Raw genomic sequence first — 21,750 nt, 5'->3', positions numbered from 1 at the left:
GTCGCGTCTATGTCTATTGCGAAAAAGGCCACCGAAATAGCGTTCGAGGTAAATTTTCAATGCATTGACATTGCGACATACAATCAGTGTATTGTTTTGCGAGAGCAAGAATGAATCATCAATCAATTATCGTCAACTGATTCTACAATGATAAAACCATCTCAGATATTATTCTACTAAAGCATTTGTTTCTAAAATTTCACAGCATTATAGAATAATATCCGAAGGTATAAACAAGCGACTTATATAAAATAACAGCGTAGTTCTACGTCAACAATGCGATCGTATCTTGGACACCATCTCCTATAATTTTTTTGTAGTTGTAAAGGTCTTGAGTCTGCAAAGAGACTCATTTTTGTTGTTAGTTGTTAGTTGAACATCCACTCCTACGCTCCGAAGCGAGCTTCGTTGTGGACAATATTTTCGCTAATTGGTCCAGTGAGGAAAAAATTGCTGAAATTTGTGGTCTGGGGATCGGCCCACGAACTCTCGGGCTTTAATCTTGTCCTCTGGACAAGCGGTGTTCGGGTTCACTTTACATCGCAGCTCAAATTGAGAAACAAACCGGGTTTTGGGGGAAGAAAGAAAAACCCGCCCTGGGAGTTCGATTCTCATTGGCCGGGCAACCAAAAACACGGCGGTTGGCCTCCCTTACGGGAGTGGCGCTTAAGCCAACTGCTTGACTGCGCAGAGTCCCGGTTAGATAGGACTCACACGCCTTGAAGGCGTGTCGGGTTACACAGCATTGCCGAATTTGTCTGAGTGCGGAATATTGTATACTTGGTTAGATAAGGGCGGGTGCCAATAGTGTGTCTCTGGCATATCTATCTGCTGTAGTACCACTTGTAAAAAGCAGTTTGTTACTCTTTCCTCGAGCGCTCTCTCTCTGTTCCGGTTATCGTGTTTATTAATCCTTCAAATAATATACATAATAAATATATTATGTAAATATAATATCTTTACATAATGATTTATTCTGCCGTTTGCTTTGCTTTTCCATGATTCTCTATGTTTGTTTTTTTTGTTTGCTTCACTTATTGAACTTTACACACACATATGTATATAATGCAATGATTTAATCGTCTTCTATTTTTACATTTGTTTTGCTTTAGACTTTCATTTTTTATTTGCTTGTAGTTTGAGTTCGTTTTGTTTTCATTTGCTTCCGATTATTCGTGTTCTGATAGCCAGATGGGGGAACAACTTATTACTTGTTCTATCGTGCGCTTGTAACCTATCCACTACCATTGTTTCTCGTCTTGCAACATGGTTTACCTTTTCTTGTTCATGCTTCTGTTACACAACATTAACTAACTGGTTGGCTTGGAGTTTCGTTTGGTTGGTGACTATGGTAGGTGATAAAACGAGATCCCACTCGGTTGGATTGATTTGTGACTAATCATCAAATGTCGACAAATTGATATTGTTTTTTTGGTTGTTGTTGGCCTATGATCAAAGATAACTGGAGCACACCTTCTATTTGGCGTTTTCATTCTTCAACGAATTTCGTTTCATCTATGGACAAACATTTTTTTTTTATATAAACAACTCTAGCTAATGATGTGTAATATCCCCCGTGTTTGGAAATGAATCTCGGTTTTGATGTAATTGAAAGCGAATCGGAACGACAAAACGAAAGGAAACAAATCCCAAATAATCAGTTCCAATTTCGAAAAGAAGAAGAATAAGAATAATAACGATAACTTTGGAATGTAGAAAACATTAACATAAAAATATAATCATTAAAACAAGCGATCCGTTTTAAGTTAATTTGTTTACTTTGACTTTTTTTTCGTTTCCAGTCTTGGTTTCAATATAATGTAGATGATACTTATTGCAATAGTGCCGGGATAAATCTCTACTGCTTCTCCATCGCTTTGATTACGAGCGTAACAAAGGTACATTCGTTTTATCATTTGCATATCCCAAAGATATTTCCGAATAACAATTAATCGGGCGTATTCGGTTGGTGTATTTGAATTGCTGGAACTTGCTCAAGTTTATCCAACCCAACACGCCTTCCATTATCGCTCGGACGACTGTAAAATCAAGTGCAATAAATACGGTTCAGCTAACTAAATTTGATATATTTCACAACAGTAAACTTATGTTTTGTTCTTCTCCGTGAGTCTAGTCACTCCATTTAGGCTATCAGTAAGTAATTTTACTTTTTTCATCCGTAAACTTTGTGTCTTTAATAGTTGTGACGAAACATCGCATAATCATCTTAAAAACCGAAAGTAAAAAATAAAATTGGCCAGATAACTCCTACTCGACGGAGGAGACAACACTTGAAGATATATATAAATATTGATATTCGTTACTTGCTAGAGCACTAAAAATTATGCTGGGAGGAAGGACGCGGATGGGGGGAGCGTTGTTCTGGGCATATATCCTAGATATTCTGGTGAAATCTTTCGTCTTAGGCTACACTATCGTACGGTGGTGGCATGCTGTACGCGATCGGCTGCACGTTGTTCACCAGGGTCGTGCTCTGCTTGCTGTTAGGTGCGCTGCCACCTTGAGACGGGGCCAAACCGCTGCCCCCACTTCGACCCTGTTCAGTGGACGAGGCCGCTGTTGCCGCTGCCGCCGCCGCTCGCATTTCCGCGAATGACGCTCTATTTGTGGGATGGGAGAGAGTTGGAATTAGTTCTCAAACTGGGTTTGCTGTCCGTTGCCACAGGGGCTAATGCTAAACGAATGTATACTTGATGTTAATGCTCCGAAAACAACAATGTTCATGCATGGTAAAATGAAAAAAAAAAATTAAAAAAAATTACGAGTGCCCTTATAGATACTTTGAAAATAACTTAATTACTAACCTAAAAATGATTATTTTTAAAGGGTCTGGCCGGGTAAGAAGCAAAAAGTGCCCCCAAACCAAATCACCAGCTGTATGGCAAATATTGTATAGTATACAATTTGCTGGATTCAAAACCATTTTATTTGTTTCGCACCATTCAGAGAAAATATCGAGTTGTTGCTGAAGGAATATCGCATCATCGTCACTATTGACTGTGCAAAACAAATTATAATCGTCCGCGTATGCAAGTTTGTGACACTTTACGTAAAAATTAATATCATTGAGATAAAGAAAAGGCATTCATTCATCTGCCCTTGTCAGAGCCACGAAATATTTTCATTGTTGAATTATTATACCGTTTTTTTCGACGTTTATAATTCCTAGTTTAACCATGTGGTCGTGTTTTAGACATCAACCTTATTTTTTGCGGCCCGCGACACCATGACTATCATGTGTTTGTGGCCTCTCTGAATAAAGGTTGGGCCACCTGGCGTTACTTCATTTTAAATTATTTAGTGCATGTAACCACAACAAAAAATAATTACCTATTTTTTGGCGTAGGACTATGTCTTTCAGTAATGTCACCAAATCAGAAATCAGGTGTAATTTTTAGAAAACAGCTAGCAGACACCAATCTTTCTCAATGCCTGATGTCACACACAACCCTGTTCTGCTCGATACAGAGGAAAAATAGAAGAATGGAAGATAAATACCGCACACAGTGGTGCAATTTTGTTCGATGGAGCCACCGAGTCGATTTTCATGCGGTCTGGTGGAGAGGGCTTCTGTATTTTTGTATAACATCATTTCTATATCTGTACTGGGATTTAAGATTAAAATTTCGAAAACAAGAGCGTTATGTGAACAAGAATGAATTATGAAGCATTCATTTTCAACTGTTTCTACAAAAGCTTGCAAACCCATCCGTGCTTTTGAAGGTCACCAAACTTTTTCGGAAAAGAGCTTCTGTGAATTTAGAAACGTGTTCGAATTTATTGGTGTGATGATGATGATGTATTTAATCACAGAGGTTTTCTCAAACTCTCAGACTATCGTAATTCATTCGCCTCTAGCCATAAAAAAGGCCAGCGATCAGCCAACGCTGTATGCTGAGGCCAACTCCTTACATAAAAATTTAATTAATAATTTATTATGAAATTTCATACCTTCCTAAGTTACTATCGGAATTGGTAATTGAGTTGGATGCGATTAGTTCGTATTCCTACGCTAACATTGCGGTCGTGTCTTGGACACCACCCTTCTTTATTTATTTTTTTGTGGCCCGCGACACCATGACTAGCACATGTTTGTGGCCCCAATGAAATAAAAGGTTGAGTACCACTGGACTAAATGAACAGACTTGGACAGTTTTCCTATAGAAATGGTATTAACAGTTCGGCTGAAAAGTTTATAAGGTTGACTTCTAGATGGGTCCTCTTGTAAAAATCTACTTGACTATCACAAAGCACCATCTTTCAATGGATACGTGTCAAAATTTGACAGCAATCGGTCGATTGGTTCGTGAGTTACAGTATTGAGAGTGAAACTTTTGTTATTGTGAAAAAAAAACAGAATTTCGTGTATTGATGGCAAAATTGCATGAATTGGACTTCGAATCGCAGACCTGAAGAAAATGCTCGCTGGCAAGAAATTTAAGACCGATGATGAAGTGATTACCCAAACAGAGGCCTATTTTGACGAAAAATCGAAATAGTACTATAAAAATGGTATCCAAAAGTTACAAAATCGCTGTATCGCCCTCTAAGCCAGTTATGTTGAATAACAAAATTTAACTTTGCAAAAAAATAGTTTTACTGTGTTTCGATTTTTTGTCAAAATAGGCCTCAGTTTCGGTAATCACTTCATCATCGGTCTTAAATATCTTGCCAGCGAGCATTTTCTTCAGGTCTGCGAACATAAAATACTTGCTGGGGGCCAGATCATGAGAAAACGGTGGATGGGGAAGCAATTCGAATCCCAATTCATACAATTTTGCCATCAATACACGAAATTGGTTTTTTCAATTTTTTTTTTCACAATAACAAAAGTTGCTTCACCCTCAATGCTGTAACTCACGAACCAATCGACCGATTGCTATCAAATTTTGACACGTATCCATTGAAAGATGGTGCTTTGTGATAGTCAAGTAGATTTTTGCAAGAGGCGCCATCTAGACGTCAACCTTATGATCTTTTCAGCCGAACTGTTAAAAAGGCATAAAAGAACATACCAGTCACGTTTACCTCTAAACTATTGTTTTGAGAAAGTTGTACACTATAGAAGACGAGAGAAGAAATTTGATTTTGGACATCCACATTAAAAATCCGACCTGGTGAGGTATCGCGAAATGGCTGAAAGTGGCTAAATCGACTACGTATGATGTGTGGAAACGTTCCCGTGAACGTATAAAGGTTTTCCGGGTGGATCAGAGGACGCGTCGTAGGTTTGGTTAGAGGTTTAAGGTATTAAGAACAATTAAGCAAACCCGTGTCTTTCGGACTACGATATCGCCAAAAACCAACTCCAATAAAAGTAAGGTAAATGATGTTAGTTTGTCCAGTCGAAAATATGAAAGTCTAGTCTTTTTCATGATTTACAGTAGTTTTATAGGATATTTTTACGGATTCACATGTTTGAAAGAATTATAAAATCCACTTTCTATTGGTGGCAATGCGACCCTCATTTGAGCTTTCTTTTAATTAAATTATTCGGTACGTATTCAGTCATTTTCTGGATTATAACACTTATAACAAATATTGTGAACACCATGCTTGCACACCACTTGTATCAGATTTATATATCTAAATCATGTAATTAATGCATCTCGATGACCTCAATTCTGATTATCGTTTATCAAATTCGGTGATGCTGATTTATCCACATGATTACTATAACAATCGCGCTGTAGTTTGTTTATGTTGTCCCATGTGTGTAGCGGAAATAAAGTTTGTCTGTGTTGAGTGCCATTTTTAAAATGCACAAGAAAAGGTAAGAAAGCCTAAATTATGAATGGATTAATGTGATGACAGTAAACTGAAGCAATGAGAAATGTAACATTTATTTGGAAATTCGAAATTTCATTCAAAAATAGTGATTTCTAAAAAAAACAAATATCATTTTTCGAACAAACTATGATCAGAGGTGGACCATCCGTGATCATAGTTTCTCTTTGAGGAAAGTCGTTAGAAAACATAAAATTTTGGGTAATTTGGACGCCTTATGGTATTATTAGCAACTAGTGGCTTTTCAACAAAACCAAACTTGTCTTGATTATATGTGATTTTCATGAAGAAAAATCGATTTGTAATTACTAGTTGCATGAAAACACCCTAAATCAGACAAACCAACATAATTTACCTTACTATCCGGAGAATTCATATGCGACAAGGTTATCGTAGTTTCCGTGCTTGTAAACAACCAAACAGGACACAGAAACTAAATCTGGTGGCCAAAAGACGCACTTGAAGGTTGTACAATAAGGCTTTGACGAAGTACGAAGGTTGCATGCTGATGGAGGACGAAACGTACGTGAAGATGGGCTTTGGACATCTCTCAGGCCTAGCGGCTAGAGGATTTATGAAATTATAATTTTTGAATTTAAAAAAAATATTTTCCTATTTTAATTGAGGTTCGTTTTCGATGCTAAATTTGCCTGGAAGTTCAAGATTTGGCAAGGGATTTGTTGCTGTGGACAGAAAACTAAGCTTTTCGTCACAAACAAGAAAACGATTTCGAAAAACGGGAAGAACGTCTTCAGAAACATCTCCTTCAGTTTATTTAGCCTCACAAAGGTCCGTTGAGGTTTATGCCAGATTTGGAAAGTTGCCACTTCAGTAGAGAGGTGCTTCAGTGGTACCGTTAACACGGGATCGTTTACATTGAAAAAGATCTCAATCCTCCCGATAGCCCTCAACTCCGCCCAATCGAAGAATATTGGGCAATTATCAAGCGGAAATTGGAGAAGGGTGCCAAAGTGTCTCGGGATGCTGCATACATGAAGAGATCGTGGAATAAAATGGCCGTTGAGGTTAACCAACGGAGAGTCCAAACTTTGATGAAGGGTATCTGAAGAAAAGTACGAAAATTCATCAAAACTGTGAAGGAATAATTTTTCCAATATTTTTTTTTCTGAAAAGAACAATACATTATCTGCAAAACATTTTTTGTACCTTCAACCAATCCCGAGATACAACTGGTTTTATGATTCCGGTTCTAAGTGAATCCAGCTTCATTTAAATCTTAATGCTAGATGTACTGTATCACGTTGTCGCTTGAAGGAAATCAAGAAATACACATTATCTGCATCGATTAGGAGGATGTTGCGCAAGACTCCCTCCTAATCTGTATACATTCAACAAGAAAATGCCATATTGTTTTCTGCAACTGCGAGATGATTCTAATATTCTTTCATTGATTTGAAAAATGCGAAAGTATCTCTGTATAATGAAATCGTCATTCAATGATTCTTCATACAAAGTCATAATGTTAAGAAAATGGGCCTGATCACGAACGTCACTTCACGGTGAAAACGAAATGAATTGTATGCATTTCATTCCGTTTTCACCGTGAAGTGACGTTCCTAATCAGGCCCAATGAGAAATAAATCACATACAAATATTGCAAAAAAAGGATGGGTTGCTTGTGATTTTCTAATCAACTATACAAAGAAAATAGAAAATATACAGGAAAAATGCATTACTTTCATGATTGCAAAAAAAAAGTTATACAAAATACTACAAAAATCTAATGCAAAAATACACTACAGGATCAAAAACTCGATTCACCTACATGTACGTTATTCCTAAACAGGTAGTTTGACCAAAACTCGACTTATATATTTTTTTTCTTCTGTTTTTGTCCCCAATTGTATAGCTAATTTTTGGTGGTTTCAAACCATCATTCTCGTGTGTTGTGTGTGTTTTTTTGTGTAAGTTTGTGTTGCTGGTCGCTTATGTCCGAGTCACATCTCCTCTTGCGAACGAATTGTGCTATGTTTGTCTTATTACTTCATTACTGTAGTCTACTTAATCGACTCGTCGTTATGTTATTTTTTTGTCTACTAGACTATCTTCATCGTCTTGATTTCGTAACAACTTTGCTATTGTACAGTTAATTGCGTTTCCAATTTCAATATTGAATGCTTTGATAGTATCTTACTTTTAAACGTTCACTTTTTTATCCAATGTGGCTAATGCTGTAGTGAGATGGTTCTGGGAAGGTCGGTCGGGGTGTGTGTTGATTTCCATCGTCCATTTCTACATGTTTTCAATACACTATGATTGTTCACAGTCTGCGCTATCCCGCGGAAAAACAATTTCTCGTTTCCTACAGTGCGGTGTTCCACTTTCACGAGAGAGGGCTAACTTTGTAATCGAGTGGGGCGAGGAATACGCTAAAGGTGGATGGTACTATCGGTTTGTTGAGTGTGAGATGTTTAGTGAGATTCAAAAATTCGAGCAATAACGCAACAATGCGATGCTTTCTAATGATTAGTTTTTGGTTTTGGGTTAGAGAGTTTAGCGAATGATTTATGTTGGACGCCATACGTCGGGATCCTCCATTAGAGTCGAGTGTTGATCCGTTGACGGCACGCCTTGTACTGGCGACATTGCGTTAGGTGAGGCCATTGCTGCCATATCCTCGCGCGTGCCCCTGCGTTTATTTGTGTCGATCCGAAGCGAAAATGGTGTTAGTTTTTCAAAAAACCAACGTGTTAGACATGAGGTGAAAGTGAAAATCGTAATATTAGAAAAAGGTTAGTAAACGACAGCCAGCGCCAGCAACTGTCGTCTGTGGCACAAAGCTTGTAGAGTTTTGAGTATCACATGAAGAACGGCTTGATAGGCGGATGGAAGGTAAACATTCGTACGTACTTTTTACCGAGGGCCATCATTCCATAGATCATTCCTGTGCAGAAGATGAGACCACAGCCAAACAAACTGCCCAATCCAAAGCACAGAATCACGGGTGGAATCGCGATGCTGTGGAACGAAACGGTTCATCATAAGACTTCTGTTTGGACGGCAGTTTCTTGTCATACTTACACGCAATAGAAGGCAGCCCGATACCAATACGGCCGTTCATCGGCCTTCTCTGCCACTTGTTGGACGAAGTCCACAAACATGAAGCAACATGGCGCTTCTATTGCTAATACCACGAAACCGGCCAGAATCTCGAGAATTCCACCTACTAGGCAGCTAATGCTACCGAGCAGGATTCCAAGACAGTTGTATAGTCCGAAGAGAACGGCAACTGAAAAAAAGAAAAATACAATGAGTAAATGTCTTATACCGCCTATTCTTATTCTTCGTATGTGAGATTCACTATGCTTGATCTGATGTATAACAATTTTTTTATTTTCAAAATTTGGTTTATTTCATTGTTTCGTCAAAGCTATTTACATAGTATATTGTATTATTAAAATCCAACTCTTAGGTGGAACTCTAATGCATTTACATCTACCACATTGTCAGAACTCATTATGTAGAGGGTAGATAGGAGCAATATGAACAGGCGGGGCGAAATGGGCCACCCTTCGTTTGGACTTGTTTTTGAACCAATAACACTTATTTTCCAACAATTTTGTTAGAAATACTCTTATTAAGTATCTCCGTGAAAACCGTATTCAACTTCAATTGTTTCAAAAAGATATTGAAAGAAATCTCACACTGACTGATTATCACAAAATCCATATAAGAAAAGCGGTCAACAAAATAAACTATGTATGCTTCATACTGAAATATATGACTCTGCTCTTAATATCAATTCGTAGTGGTATTAAATCTGAACATTTCCACTGGTTTATTGCGCTGCTTTGTCGTTTCATGTAAAAGATCAGCTCTTTTTTATTGAGCGTAAATGTACGGGGCGGAATGGTCATACCTGCTTAGGGCAGTATGACAAGTTATTTTTTCAACATAACCAGTAAATACAGCTGTCAAAATTTGTAAATAGCTAGATGTGAAATCATACGGAATTATACCATCCGATCTTAAAGAGAGATCACAGACCAGTTTAAACGCGGCAATCGTAGCAGTGAAGAGTGACACGTCAGTGCGACATGCAGCCTTAGACCATTGTGTTCCGCGAGAAACCCTTAAACGTTAATCATTTTGCAGCTCCAGCTGTTCGGATTATTTAGTAATGTTTTTTACGACGGAGCAAGAGAATGAGCTTGTATATTATATTCTCTCTAAGGAACAATGGTTCTGCGGTGTTACGACGAAAGAAATCCGGAAGCTGGCGTATGATTTGACCGAAAGAAATGGTACTTCATCATAGATTAGTTGGCTGGTTTTGGAAAGCGCTATCCACAACTCTCACTTGGAGGCGATCTGGCGTAGTGGTAACATCCATGCCTCTCACGCTAAGGGTCACGAGTTCAATTCTCACTCCCGACATTCTTCCAAAAATGGAAGCAAAAGTGACGAACCAGCCAAATGAGTTGAAAGTCCTATAATACTATAATACATTTAAAAAAAAAACATCCGCCGCCAGGGCACAAGGATTCAATCGCTTTGCAGTCGGGAAATTATACGATTTACTGGAGGACGTACAGCAGAAATACAACATTCCAGTGAATCCAGTAACTATCTTTTATCGATAGGAGAGAGAAGTAAACTAAAAATTATTATCTTCATTCAACAGGTGCAGACTAAAAATTCCAAAATCCTAGCAATGCGGGGAAAAGGCAGATGAAAGGCAGAAGGCTGGGTGCTGAGCACGGCATAACGATTATAGAATCTTCCACAGGACACCCTATGTTGCTACTGTGGGACACAATTCAGCTTCTCTATGGACGGCGATGGATGGAACCAATGCTATCAATGCCACTGACTGCACAGATATTCTCTGTTCCTGCTTTAAGTAACGTAAAATTGTAGTCCAATCACTTTGATCACATTGTTATTCTTTGTACATGCAAACTGAATGAAATCCAATGAAATATACGTTATTGTTATAGTTAGAATAAATTTTCCTTTTATGAACTTGTTACGTTATTTCCTAGCAAAAACATGCTTAGAAAAATTGGATCAACCAACGTGGTCATATTGCCCCGCATGGGGTTTTTATTCGACCAACCAGACAGGGGTCCCCTCTTAAGTGAAAAGTACGAATCCATTGGAATATTTTAACTGAATTATTTTCCAATCTAAACGAGAATTGAATTCATAATTACACTACATTTTGCGATGGAACTCATGTGGCACGATTTGTGTTCGTCGTGATAACAAAGTTCTCAGAATAAATACAAATCATATCATAAAAACAAACAGCTCAGCTCATCTAAAATTGCTCTCCTTTATGTAATCTCAGATTAGAAGACACGAAGCCTATTTTAAAATGTGAAAATTTAAATGAAATTCTCCACACCATGTTATTAAATAGAAACACGTGTTCCTGATTCTTATTTAACTATTTGTCTATACATTTCCGATATTTTTACTCATCTCACACTAATTTTACTGACAGCGCAAGATATTGAGACAACATCAAATTCAATCACCAATGCCCCTGCAGTTCATGACAAATGAACCGAATTCAATTACATGCAATCGACACTCCGTCACGTGGAACATTTGGTTTTTGCATTATTCCCCACACTCATTCGTTTTACTGTCTCCCTGAGAATGAACATGGAAGAAGTGGAAGACAAAATTCCATTCAGAGGAATATCATCTGACTTGCTAATAATCTATCACCGACTCTGCTCTCTCAGAATCGTTCCCCTTTTTCAAACATTCAGACAGCTTAACTCCACTCATAAAGTTCTGTTCAACGTCTGGCTGCAGCTTCATTGGTTTGGAAGCCCACTTTTTGTTCATGTGTTCTTCAGATTTGACCTCCTTGGGGTGCCTCCGTAGTGCCTGCTTCATGATAGCCCAGTATTTTTCGATGGGCCTTAGATCCGGTGCGTTGGAGGGTTCATGTCCTTGGATACTCAAGTAACGAGATCACTTCGTTACTTCGTACCACTCCAGGACATCCTTTGCACGAAGCGAGATCCAGCCAGACGATCATAGAACTCTCGTGTTGATTAAACAGAGAAAGCAGACGCTTCTGTAGACACTCCTTAAGATAGATCTGCCCGTTTACAGTCCCGGTAGTCACGAACCGAGCACTCCGTTTGCCACATGAGCAGATCGCTTCTCAAATCATGTATTTCTTGGCAAACTCCGGATCATCAAATTTGAGCTGGGCGGTGAAGAACAGTAGCCCCGGGAGCTGTCGGAAGTCCGCCTCGACGTAAGTCTAAATCATGATGAGATGAGGTTTCGTCACCATCGGTGTGTACAGTTTCCGGACCCTTGAGTTTCCTACCGTATTTTGTATTTGCTCTCTGGACGAAAGACTAGGATAGATTCAACTTTTTGCCCACATCCCTGACCGAAGCATTGGAATTCCACTTAAACGCTTTTTTTGCAGACTTATCTCACTTTTTAACTAGGCGAACCTAGCCAGAATATTCACCTGCCCTTGAGCTTTTGATTGCCAAAGGGGGACTAGGCTCTGCGGAATGCACGTATCTGCATGATCGTGCTTTTTGTCCTGATCGAGGAATTGTCGGATAATAGCGTAGGTGCTACGGATGACTGACTTTTGGATGCCAGCCAATTCCTTCTCCATGTTCAACACCTTTAGCGCTTCCAGAAGAGTCTTCGGGACAGTTCCAGTTTCAGAGCGAACGACTGGAATAATTCTTGGAACCTCTCTTAGCCCCCATAGTTCCTTGAATTCCACGGCCAATGGACGATACTTACAAATTTTGCGACGGTAGATCTCCTTCAGAGTTTGGTTCAGCGGAATAGCGACATCGATGATGGTGACTTTGCGGTGGCTCTTGTCGTATATCATTATATCTGGGCGGTTGTGGTGGATCGAGAGGTCGGTCAGAACAGTGCGATCCCAGTACAGCATGTTATTTTCCAGGACAGATGCAGCCAGGCACCGGTAGTTGGATACATTGTCTTGTAATAGACCACATTGGAGCGCCAGTTGTCGATGAATAATGCGTTGTTATGGTGCTCGGTGTAGGCTGCGTTTGCCAAAACGGGACAGCCTCCCATAATGTGCTCTATGTTTTCTCCGGGTTGATGGCACAACGTCTTGATGCCAGACGTACCGCCTGCAGTTTCTTGTCGGCATTACCCTGTCCGGACATTCTTTGCAGTGCGGTTTGAGGATGGTGCATTCGGGTCTCTTTGAATGCTTTTCTCTCAAGGTCTTCTCGGTCAGTTTTGCTCCACTTGACTACACCAAAACTGAAAGTCAGCAGTTGATCACGCGTACCTTGTTTCCCGCGCTAAGGAAAGTCCTTGGGACATAGTTCACTCAACTCAAGAACTTGTCTCGCAGCTCCGTCTTAATGTCGAAGTGGCGCATCCCGGTGAGGGGTCGGAATCCAAGATATTTATAGGATTTCGTTTTTTTTTATTTTTAGAACAAATAGAAAATGTGCATTATGATGAATGATGAAATGTTTGTAAAGCTGTACTACAAATTCTCTCAGGTGCACAATTTTACCTCACGAAACAAGGAACGGATATTTTAAACTTGGAAAACCCATCTTATTGTGAAAATTTACTTCATCATATTCTATTGTAAGCCCAACCTCAAGATCCTCCATTACCATGTAAAGGCTAAAAGCTGTATAAATTCGACGCCTATATAGTAGGGAAACATCAATCAGTAGAGTCCATCAAATCGAGGTCACGCGCAATGTGAAGCATGCTCCCTGCTGGCAGCATTAATTGTTATCATGTTACTGTTTAAAAGTACGCGATTGAATTAGGATTAGTACTAATTACATCGATATGTTAAATAGAAAATTCAATGAAAGCTAACTTCATTTAGATGGTTCGAAAGGTAACAACTCATTTTGAACCTCGCGAAATTCCGGACTCGTTGTTTTAAAATAATTTGTCTGTTCATCTCTTCACCATTCTAATTAAGATGACTCACATTGTATTGGAACGCATTCAGTTATTCTCGCGCGCTTGTTCGAGTCTTATCTTATCAGCAAAGAATGGGAAAAGGACAACATCAATTGCTGCTTCCCGAGACACAGCTAAACGTCACAAGTTTGTCGCAAATTTCTTCCTTCGCGTACTAGCTGAAAGAAATTGTATATTATATTCTGAATTTTTTGGAACATTATACTTTTCATGACTTTACTGTGACCTTCATGGAAGTTCATCAAAATTTGAAATATCTTGCGAACAGTTCAGGTCGAATCATGCTTACGATCTCATTATATAATTCCTATTTTATCTGCATTGACCCTTCAAGAGAAGCAAAAAGGACGAAAATGAGAAACACATCGGCTACTACATACAGCACGTGATTTGTTTTAAATCAAGGCAAGGGAGATTTGACCCGAAAATCGATAGTATTCGATACGCCCCATTTGTCCATTATCGATGCGGTCGCATTCGTATTAGGTTGAAACGACGATTGCAACAGTTTATGCCTCTGGTCGATAATGAATCCTAATATACTGCGTTTCGCCGCCCTTTTCGGGGCTTTAAACCTTCATATAAACCGTAGTAGGACTCCATGGCTTATTGCTCAAACTCTAGCATATTGAGAACCGAAACATCACATAATTCGCCGAATAATCTTTTCACTCAACCTTCCTCTCACCAAAATTTTACTAATCACATTACATTGCCATACCCCCAATTCCACCGATCGCACTGCCACATATACACATGTGCGTGTCCTAGCACTTCGAGGAACACAAAAAACGGAGTTCTATATTCGATTCAAACACCAGCTACTTAATACATATTTCTCCTCCACCCCACAGACTTCGGCAAGGGATGTTTTGTACACTTACAGAATCCTCCCACTATTCCCACGGCTCGTCCGCCGTATTTCAGATGCCATGGTACATCATCTCGGGGCACATTATCCTGGCCGGGCCGAGCCATCAATCCGGCCAATCGCTCCGCGAAAGACTACATGTAATAGAGAATGATAAAAATTCAATATAATATCCACATTCGCCAGCTCTGTGTACAAAAAAAAAGTGTAAAAAGCGAGAATTTTGTACCACAAATCCCCTTCCATCACCACCTTTCACTGGTGAAGCCTAGTGGAAGCAGAAATCGATCGGCTCTTACCATTCTTCCTTCTTGCGCTGATATGAAAGAGGGTGAAAATAGTAGTTAGGCTGGCGAGAAGTTTGAAGACGACGACGGGATAGCAATGGGATTCAAGCTTCGACCAGCGACCGGATAATTTCTTGACACTTTCACTTAGTCACCTAATCCGTTACATTTAGTCCCTGAGAGGAATCGAATGTAACTTCTCCTCAAGTGGACACTGATGATGACAAGTAATCAGTTTTCTCCGTTGTGTTTCACGGCAATCGATGAAAGCTGCTGCTGCACATACAAACCGCACCAGTATACGCTATCTCGCTCACGGTTCCGCGAATATTGGCGATGATCTTGCGACCGACGAGAGCACTTATGTTTTGTTGCCATAAGGTTGGTAGATGGAGTTAGAAAAAAAGAGTGTAGTTTGACAAGTCCGGGCAGAGTTGCCACATATATTGGAATTCATGGACTAACGATAGCTCATGCTAGGAGAAGAATTCACAATACTAGAGGCGAATGAACTGAAAAGTTTAAACCCTCTTAAAGCCAAAAAGAAGAAGAAGAAGAAGAATTCACAATTCAATTCTGCGTTACGCATGAGAGATTCCTTATATGACGATTTACAAAGATTTTGATCAGCTAAACAGTTGAAGAAAAACCTGTCGAAATAAGAAATGTCATTTCAAAATCTTGTTGTCGATCTTGTTTTGAAGGTATTCATACACTATTTGACCAAAGTTGTGTTTGACTTTGTTTGCCACTGTTGATAACTGAAGAACGACAAACAAAAAAGTATTTATTTCAAAAAGTAGCAGGTAATTCACTAAACTAGCCTTCAATGATAATAATTTCTCTTCCAGTTCCGCTCTAGGCAGCAAGCAGCCAATATGATAAAGCTAAGAGTTGATTTGAAAATTTTCAAACTGCCTCTTTCTTTATTGGGTTGAAAAACAAGCTTAATTTGAAAATTATTAAAACTACTTTTGAATCTACTTCGTTTGAAGAGAATTATGTGAAAATCACGCATCAGGTCACCAATTTTTTATTGCAAGTTAATTTTTTTTTGAGATAATGACGGAAGTGATAAATAGGCGAATAATCTCATAGTCTTACGCGACCGCTTCTTTTTTGGTCTCGTACTTTTAGTTGGGACTTTATAGTTTCGGTAATGCCTTTTTCATTGAATTATTTTTTTTGACGACCCGCTGGGAACGGAATCTGGAGAATGCTGTGGATGACGGAGTGATTCGAAGTAGAATTTTGACGTTGTTTCTTTAGACTTGTGACATTGTGTATTGTTTTATTCGTATAGTACTTTTGACGTAGAACTACGTCTTTCATTAAGGGTGCCAAATCAGAAAATATGTCACGTTTTTATGAAATAAAGTTAACGTGAATAACTATTTTTGCTGCAAACGGATTTCAACGATTTACATACCAAACGAATCGAAAATTCCGTAGGATTCGTTTTATCTGCTATACCGTTCTGAATCATATTTCGGACACTTTGTTCTAATATCTTGAAATGCTCCATGCACTGATGATATAAATATAAATTTAATATCACAATTGCTTATTCAGAGTGATTCCTTGGTTTCACTATCACTCCATTTGAGAATAACATTTGAATTATCACATAGCAGGCAAAAATTCAACAGCACCACTCATTATCGTTTGTGTTTGACGGTTGTTTTGCGTGGGCACGTAGAATTTACCCGTTCATAAATATTTAAATTTCTACCGTGTTTCATCAGTTCTCATCATCGTTAACAGTTTACTGTGATTGCTTGGTAAGTGTTGACTATAAAATGTAAGCAAGTGTAATGTAATTTTCGTCCATAAAATTACAAAATAAAGTGTCCGAAATTTGAATTCAATCTGTCCGAAATTTGATTTAGTGTCCGAAGTTTGATTCTGATTTGCTTCATTTGAAAAGCATTTTATTCGATGATTTTATTATGTTTTCAATCAAATAGGTACCAAAGTAGAAAGCTTGAAAGCATATTGAACTAATTTATTAAAAATATCTACCAAATAATACCTGTGCATAAAGTTTAGATATGTTTGCGAGCTTCCCTACCCATGCCGTTAATAAGCAGCAACTTATTGGCGATCAACGAAGGGGAATCACTTAAAGTCAACGTGAACAAATAAAAGAAGAAGTAGAATAACGAAGGGGAATATTTGCCTGAAGTATAAACAGTGGATTTCGCTGAGGAAAACTTTCAGTATCGTTCTAGATACGAAGCAATGAACATCGCTTGTTCGTCCTTGTTTTGCGATCTTTGGACGCGAACAAATTACTTACTCGCTGATGTCTCTGGCATTACAATCATTACATCAAACTGACGCCATTGCATTAAGGTTCTGAACTACACAATTGTGTGGGGTATCATCAAACTAGGCTATCATCGGCTCACCAAGAAAATAATGTTATTTATTTATTTAATTATTTATTTAGTTATTTAATCGTTGACAACAGGCGGATTGTTTGTGGAATTTCGAGTGTCATTCGATTTCGCATGACAGTAGCAAAACTATCTCCATCAAGGATGACAGCTAAGCTAATCGAGACCAGAAATATTAACAGAAAGAGCTTCTGTTGAGAAGAGTTCGAAGCGGAGATATGTGGTGTGTAAAAAAATATCCGAATTTATTAACAAACGATTTGAACAAAATAACACCGTAGTTCTACGCCAACAAAATGGTCGTGTCTTGGACGCAACCTCCTATATTTTTTTTTCTTATTTATAAATCCATTTTATGCAATTCTTGTTGAAATAACGGGTTTATACTGCCATATATCATATACAGTAAAACATTGATTTTCCGTGAGCGGATGATTCGCGGTTTGGATTATCTGCGAAAGCAAGTTCCATACGCAGACTGGCGTTGCTCCGCTTAGCCTCCATCACTCGGTTAGCACATTACATGCAGCCTTCATGCTCGCTATCGTGTACCTCTCTTACGCAGGCCATTCGGTGACCGTTATGCATGCACCCTTCATGCAGGCTGACAAGACTGTGCTCCACCTTGTGTTCCAACATTCGATGAGTGCATCGCATGCAGCCTTGATGTACACTATCGTTTACTTCTCTTACGCAGACCACTAGGTGACCGTATCGCATCCGTGCTAACGTATGCATCCCTTACGTAGGCTGCAAGACTGTGCTCCGCCTTGCTTCCACTACTCAATAAACGCTCCGCATGCAACCATCATGTTTTTTTTCCTAAAATTTCATGTTCAGTTATTGTAAGAAATTATTTATACTTAATTTTCATTAGTTTTTAACTCCGAAACAAACAAAAGCAGAGGATTGATTTTGAATCACTCCGTCTTTTTTCAAATAATGACATCATTTACTGAAGAAAATGGTTTTTTTTTTCCTCTATTATAGTGACTTTCAACACATTTTGGCTGGTTCGTCACTTTTACTTCAATTTTTGGAATAATGTCGGGAGTGAGAATTGATCTCGTGACTCCTAGCGTGAGAGATATGAATGTTACCACTACGTCAGATCGCCTTCAAAATGAATTCGATAAGGACAGTGTGTGATGGTATTCTGACAACGAACAATCAAAATTAACGAACATTGGAATTTTTTGCATTCTAACAGTACTAGGATAGGGCGATCTTTAGAAAAAGATCGATCTTGTTGGATCGATTTTTCTTTTAATTTACAATTAAAAATTATTATTGTAAACTCTACAATTGATATTCATCCAGAACTTTGCTGACAATAATCCCATAAAATCAAACAGTGCCATACGTCAAGCATTTAGTCGAAATCTTGTTAGTAGTGCCAGTTATAGAAAAGAACGCTTTGGCTGGTCCTGATGTCACCATCCAATTTCGTAACAATTTTCAATGTCAACCTAGTGAATGATGGTGTAAATATAATTTGTGACCCTTGTACTGTAATGACCAAACTTACAAAACTTCTTCCTCTTTACGACCATTAATTTGACAATCTTTAAAAGGATCCAATTTGTCAGGCGGCTGTTGTGAGATTAAATTCAATGTTCACTTAACCCTTTAACGGGTACCGTCATCTATATTGCCACCAACGATTTTATTTTTTTCTCTTCTTTAACAATAAATTATCACTTCTAACCTTATGTGGTAACTTGTTCTGATGTCTAGTAACATGCCCGATTTTCTCTAACACTAGCCCTTTTACGGGCAGGTGGCAGCTATATTGCCACCAACATCTAACACTAGCCCTTTTACGGGCAGGTGGCAGCTATATTGCCACCAACATTTTACGCTAACCGGCCAGGTAGCATCTATATTGCCACCAACATTTTACGCTAGCCGGGCAGGTGGCATCTATATTGTCGCCAACATTTTGCGCTAACCGGGCAGTGGCAACTATAATGCCACCAATTTTTTTAATGTTTTTGATTGAAAAATATTTTGTGTATTTTAGCGTCTAAACATGTAGTCATGTTTGTGGGAACTTAGGGACGTTTTCGGCATAACTGACTGTACCGCGTTTAGGTTATCGTAAGACTGATTTAATATTCTCTCTTGGCTTAGCAACTAATTTAAGTGTATGTTTCAATGTTTCCAATTTCCCAAACTCAAGCCACCAACGATGTTTTCAAAATAAGTTAATGTCAACCATGTGTTTGACAAACAAATGTGTGTTGCAGCGTGACCAAGGTTATACTCATGTCGAAAGTAGGAAGTGGGTCATAAATATCAAATGTGTTCCGCGGCGTGAGTAAATCTATGGCCAAGCCGAAAATATGGATTGGATCATGAACATAATGCGCATGCTGTTTGCGTATAATTATGTAAATACGGAAAGGCTATCGGATAGGCTTCGACCTTGTGTTTTATGGCCTAATGAAGATTGTCTGTTAAGCAGTAATTTTGGATGTGCATGAATTACCTGAGTGCACGTAATGTGCGATTACGGAGAAGAACGTCTACGTTCCGTCAACGTCTCCACCAATTCACACATGCAGTCAATGCTTCCACCAGCACCGTCATGTCAAATGCCAAACGAATGATTTATTTAATTTTATTCATGGTGTCGACACCTACAACAATTTTCAATTGCAATGCCCTCTTTCAAATCAGCATGCCTAGATACAGTTCTAAATTTTGAAAAATTCAATGAGAATCATTGAATTCAATTATTGAAATGCTTAAACCCCGTAGTCCGACCCTTATTCAACAATAATAATAAATAGAATAATTCTCTCAACTAGTCGCGAATGATTTTCACTCCGAAATTTGGAGGTTAGAGATATGTTGGCATAAAAAGTACAGTAAGTTACTTATAATGCGATATGCTGAGGCACCACTCAGTGTCGCATTGGAGTCTATTTTGACCAGTAATTGAATATTCGCGACTGGTGGCGACTTTCAATGTGGGGCCATAATTTGAGCCCCGAACTCAATGTTTACAAAAATGCCCAACTAGAGGTAAAAATGTCTAATTAAACGTGTTGTATCACAGATCTGTTCAATTAGTTTAATGTCGATTTAGATGTAAATTACTGTACAACCAAATCAAAACAAAAGCCGAGACACAAAGCCCAGACAAAAACCAAACGAGCCGTCTGTCTCCGTCAATTATTCTTTTCTACAAATTCTGCCGATCGTTTTCGTTGAACGTATGCTGACGGGTCGTTACGTTGCTGGTGTATATGAATGTTTTCATGAGAATTGCATGGTAGAATCATTGATGTATCGTGACGTGACGGAACGTGAACGTGACGTGTATGTTGTATGTGAATCGCACTTAATTCTAGGAAAGATGAAATGTGAGTAGGGATGCTACGATTTCGTTGTATTGGAATTTGCATTGCTTACATGCCTAGTTCTCACGGCCCGTTGAAGGGTTAAAAAACAAATTTAGAAAAAAATCTACGATTGAAAAGATCGTGAAGGTCAATAAGAAAAGATCGATTTTCGCGTTTCTCTTGAGTACAAAAAATCGATACAAAAGATCGGATATCGAAGAAGAAAAGATCAATATTCTAGATATCGATCCAAGATCGCCCAACCCCAAACAATATCAAGGCCTGGGATCTCTATCCCAGCAAACACCGGGCTCAAGCTGTCATTTCAGTCGAGCTGTCAAGTTTCTTTCGTTTGTTACGCAATGTAGAAAACCAACAATGTTTTCCGAATTTGTGAAGCGACAATGACAATAATGGATTTTCGGTACTTACGTATTAGCGTCACCGGAGCCGAAATTCAATAGATAGCAATTTAATTTTTTACACAGGCACTCAGTTATCTTTTATTTTGTTAGTGTTGTTATTTTTATTGCCACGAAACTGTGTATTTGGGATTTTCGGGAACGTATGAAGGCCACTCCAGTGGCATTTTCGGACCTAATCTGATAGAGAATTATTTGCCTCCCTAAACGGATATCGCCACCAGACCTCGACACTGTACGTCTATCATCGCCGGTGCTTATGATTTTCTTTGTGAGCTACAAAATTCACCATCTTTACCAGCCTCTCGAACAGCACATTACACTCGAGTTCCATACAAAAAACAGGAAGTGGGTTATATCTATGGTATAACCGCAAGGGTGACGTAGGACTATCGTTGATTTAGAGATCATTTGTTTGAAGTTGAATCAAAATCCATTCTGAATGAATGAATAAATGAATATTGGGGGACTTCGAAAAGAGCGTTACGTCGGAGGCACAAGGTTTTATGCATCCAATATAGGATACGAAAAACCTTGTTCTGAAGAATAATCTTCAGACGCTTTCCTGCTAACTGCACTTGATTGACAAATCACAAAACCAAATGTATTATATGGATATTTTATGGATAGAAAACATTAAAATAAACTCTTTCGTTGGAA

At 38.7% G+C, this 21,750-nt stretch overlaps 1 protein-coding gene and 1 long non-coding RNA gene across 6 annotated transcripts; one reads left to right on the top strand and one right to left on the bottom strand.

Moving 5' to 3' along the window:
• Positions 1-936: 936 nt before the first annotated feature.
• On the bottom strand, positions 937-15,265 carry LOC129768167 (calcium channel flower). Of its 5 annotated transcripts, none has more exons than XM_055769626.1 (6): positions 14,932-15,265; positions 14,646-14,766; positions 8,851-9,058; positions 8,680-8,787; positions 8,353-8,458; positions 2,419-2,621 (listed from the first exon to the last, which is right to left on the bottom strand). In XM_055769626.1, the coding sequence occupies exons 1-6, from the start codon at positions 14,932-14,934 to the stop codon at positions 2,562-2,564; spliced, it is 606 nt and encodes a 201-aa protein (XP_055625601.1). In that variant the 5' UTR covers positions 14,935-15,265; the 3' UTR covers positions 2,419-2,561. The 5 variants fall into 5 exon arrangements, 2 of the variants coding, with proteins under 2 accessions (XP_055625600.1, XP_055625601.1); XR_008741640.1 differs by having other exon boundaries at positions 2,481-2,621; positions 7,595-8,458; XR_008741642.1 differs by having other exon boundaries at positions 2,481-2,621; positions 7,964-8,458.
• LOC129768169 (uncharacterized) lies at positions 10,145-10,783 on the top strand. Its single transcript, XR_008741643.1, has 2 exons — positions 10,145-10,391; positions 10,454-10,783. It is a non-coding gene; the product is annotated as an uncharacterized LOC129768169 (long non-coding RNA).
• Positions 15,266-21,750: the final 6,485 nt, after the last annotated feature.

The sequence above is a fragment of the Toxorhynchites rutilus genome, chromosome 2 (genome assembly GCF_029784135.1).
Source record: "Toxorhynchites rutilus septentrionalis strain SRP chromosome 2, ASM2978413v1, whole genome shotgun sequence".
Lineage (NCBI taxonomy): Eukaryota > Metazoa > Arthropoda > Insecta > Diptera > Culicidae > Toxorhynchites > Toxorhynchites rutilus.
Note: the sequence above shows the minus strand (reverse complement) of the source record. Positions and strands in the feature narration are given on the sequence as shown.

Excerpts from the sequence above, each read along its gene's own strand:
- LOC129768167 (XM_055769625.1), bottom strand. Across the intron at positions 8,788-8,850 it reads CGGGCTGCCTTCTATTGCGT|CATCGCGATTCCACCCGTGA; the intron begins GTAAGTATGACA and ends TTCGTTCCACAG. Across the intron at positions 2,622-8,679 it reads ATGATGGCCCTCGGTAAAAA|AGCGTCATTCGCGGAAATGC; the intron begins GTACGTACGAAT and ends TCCCACAAATAG.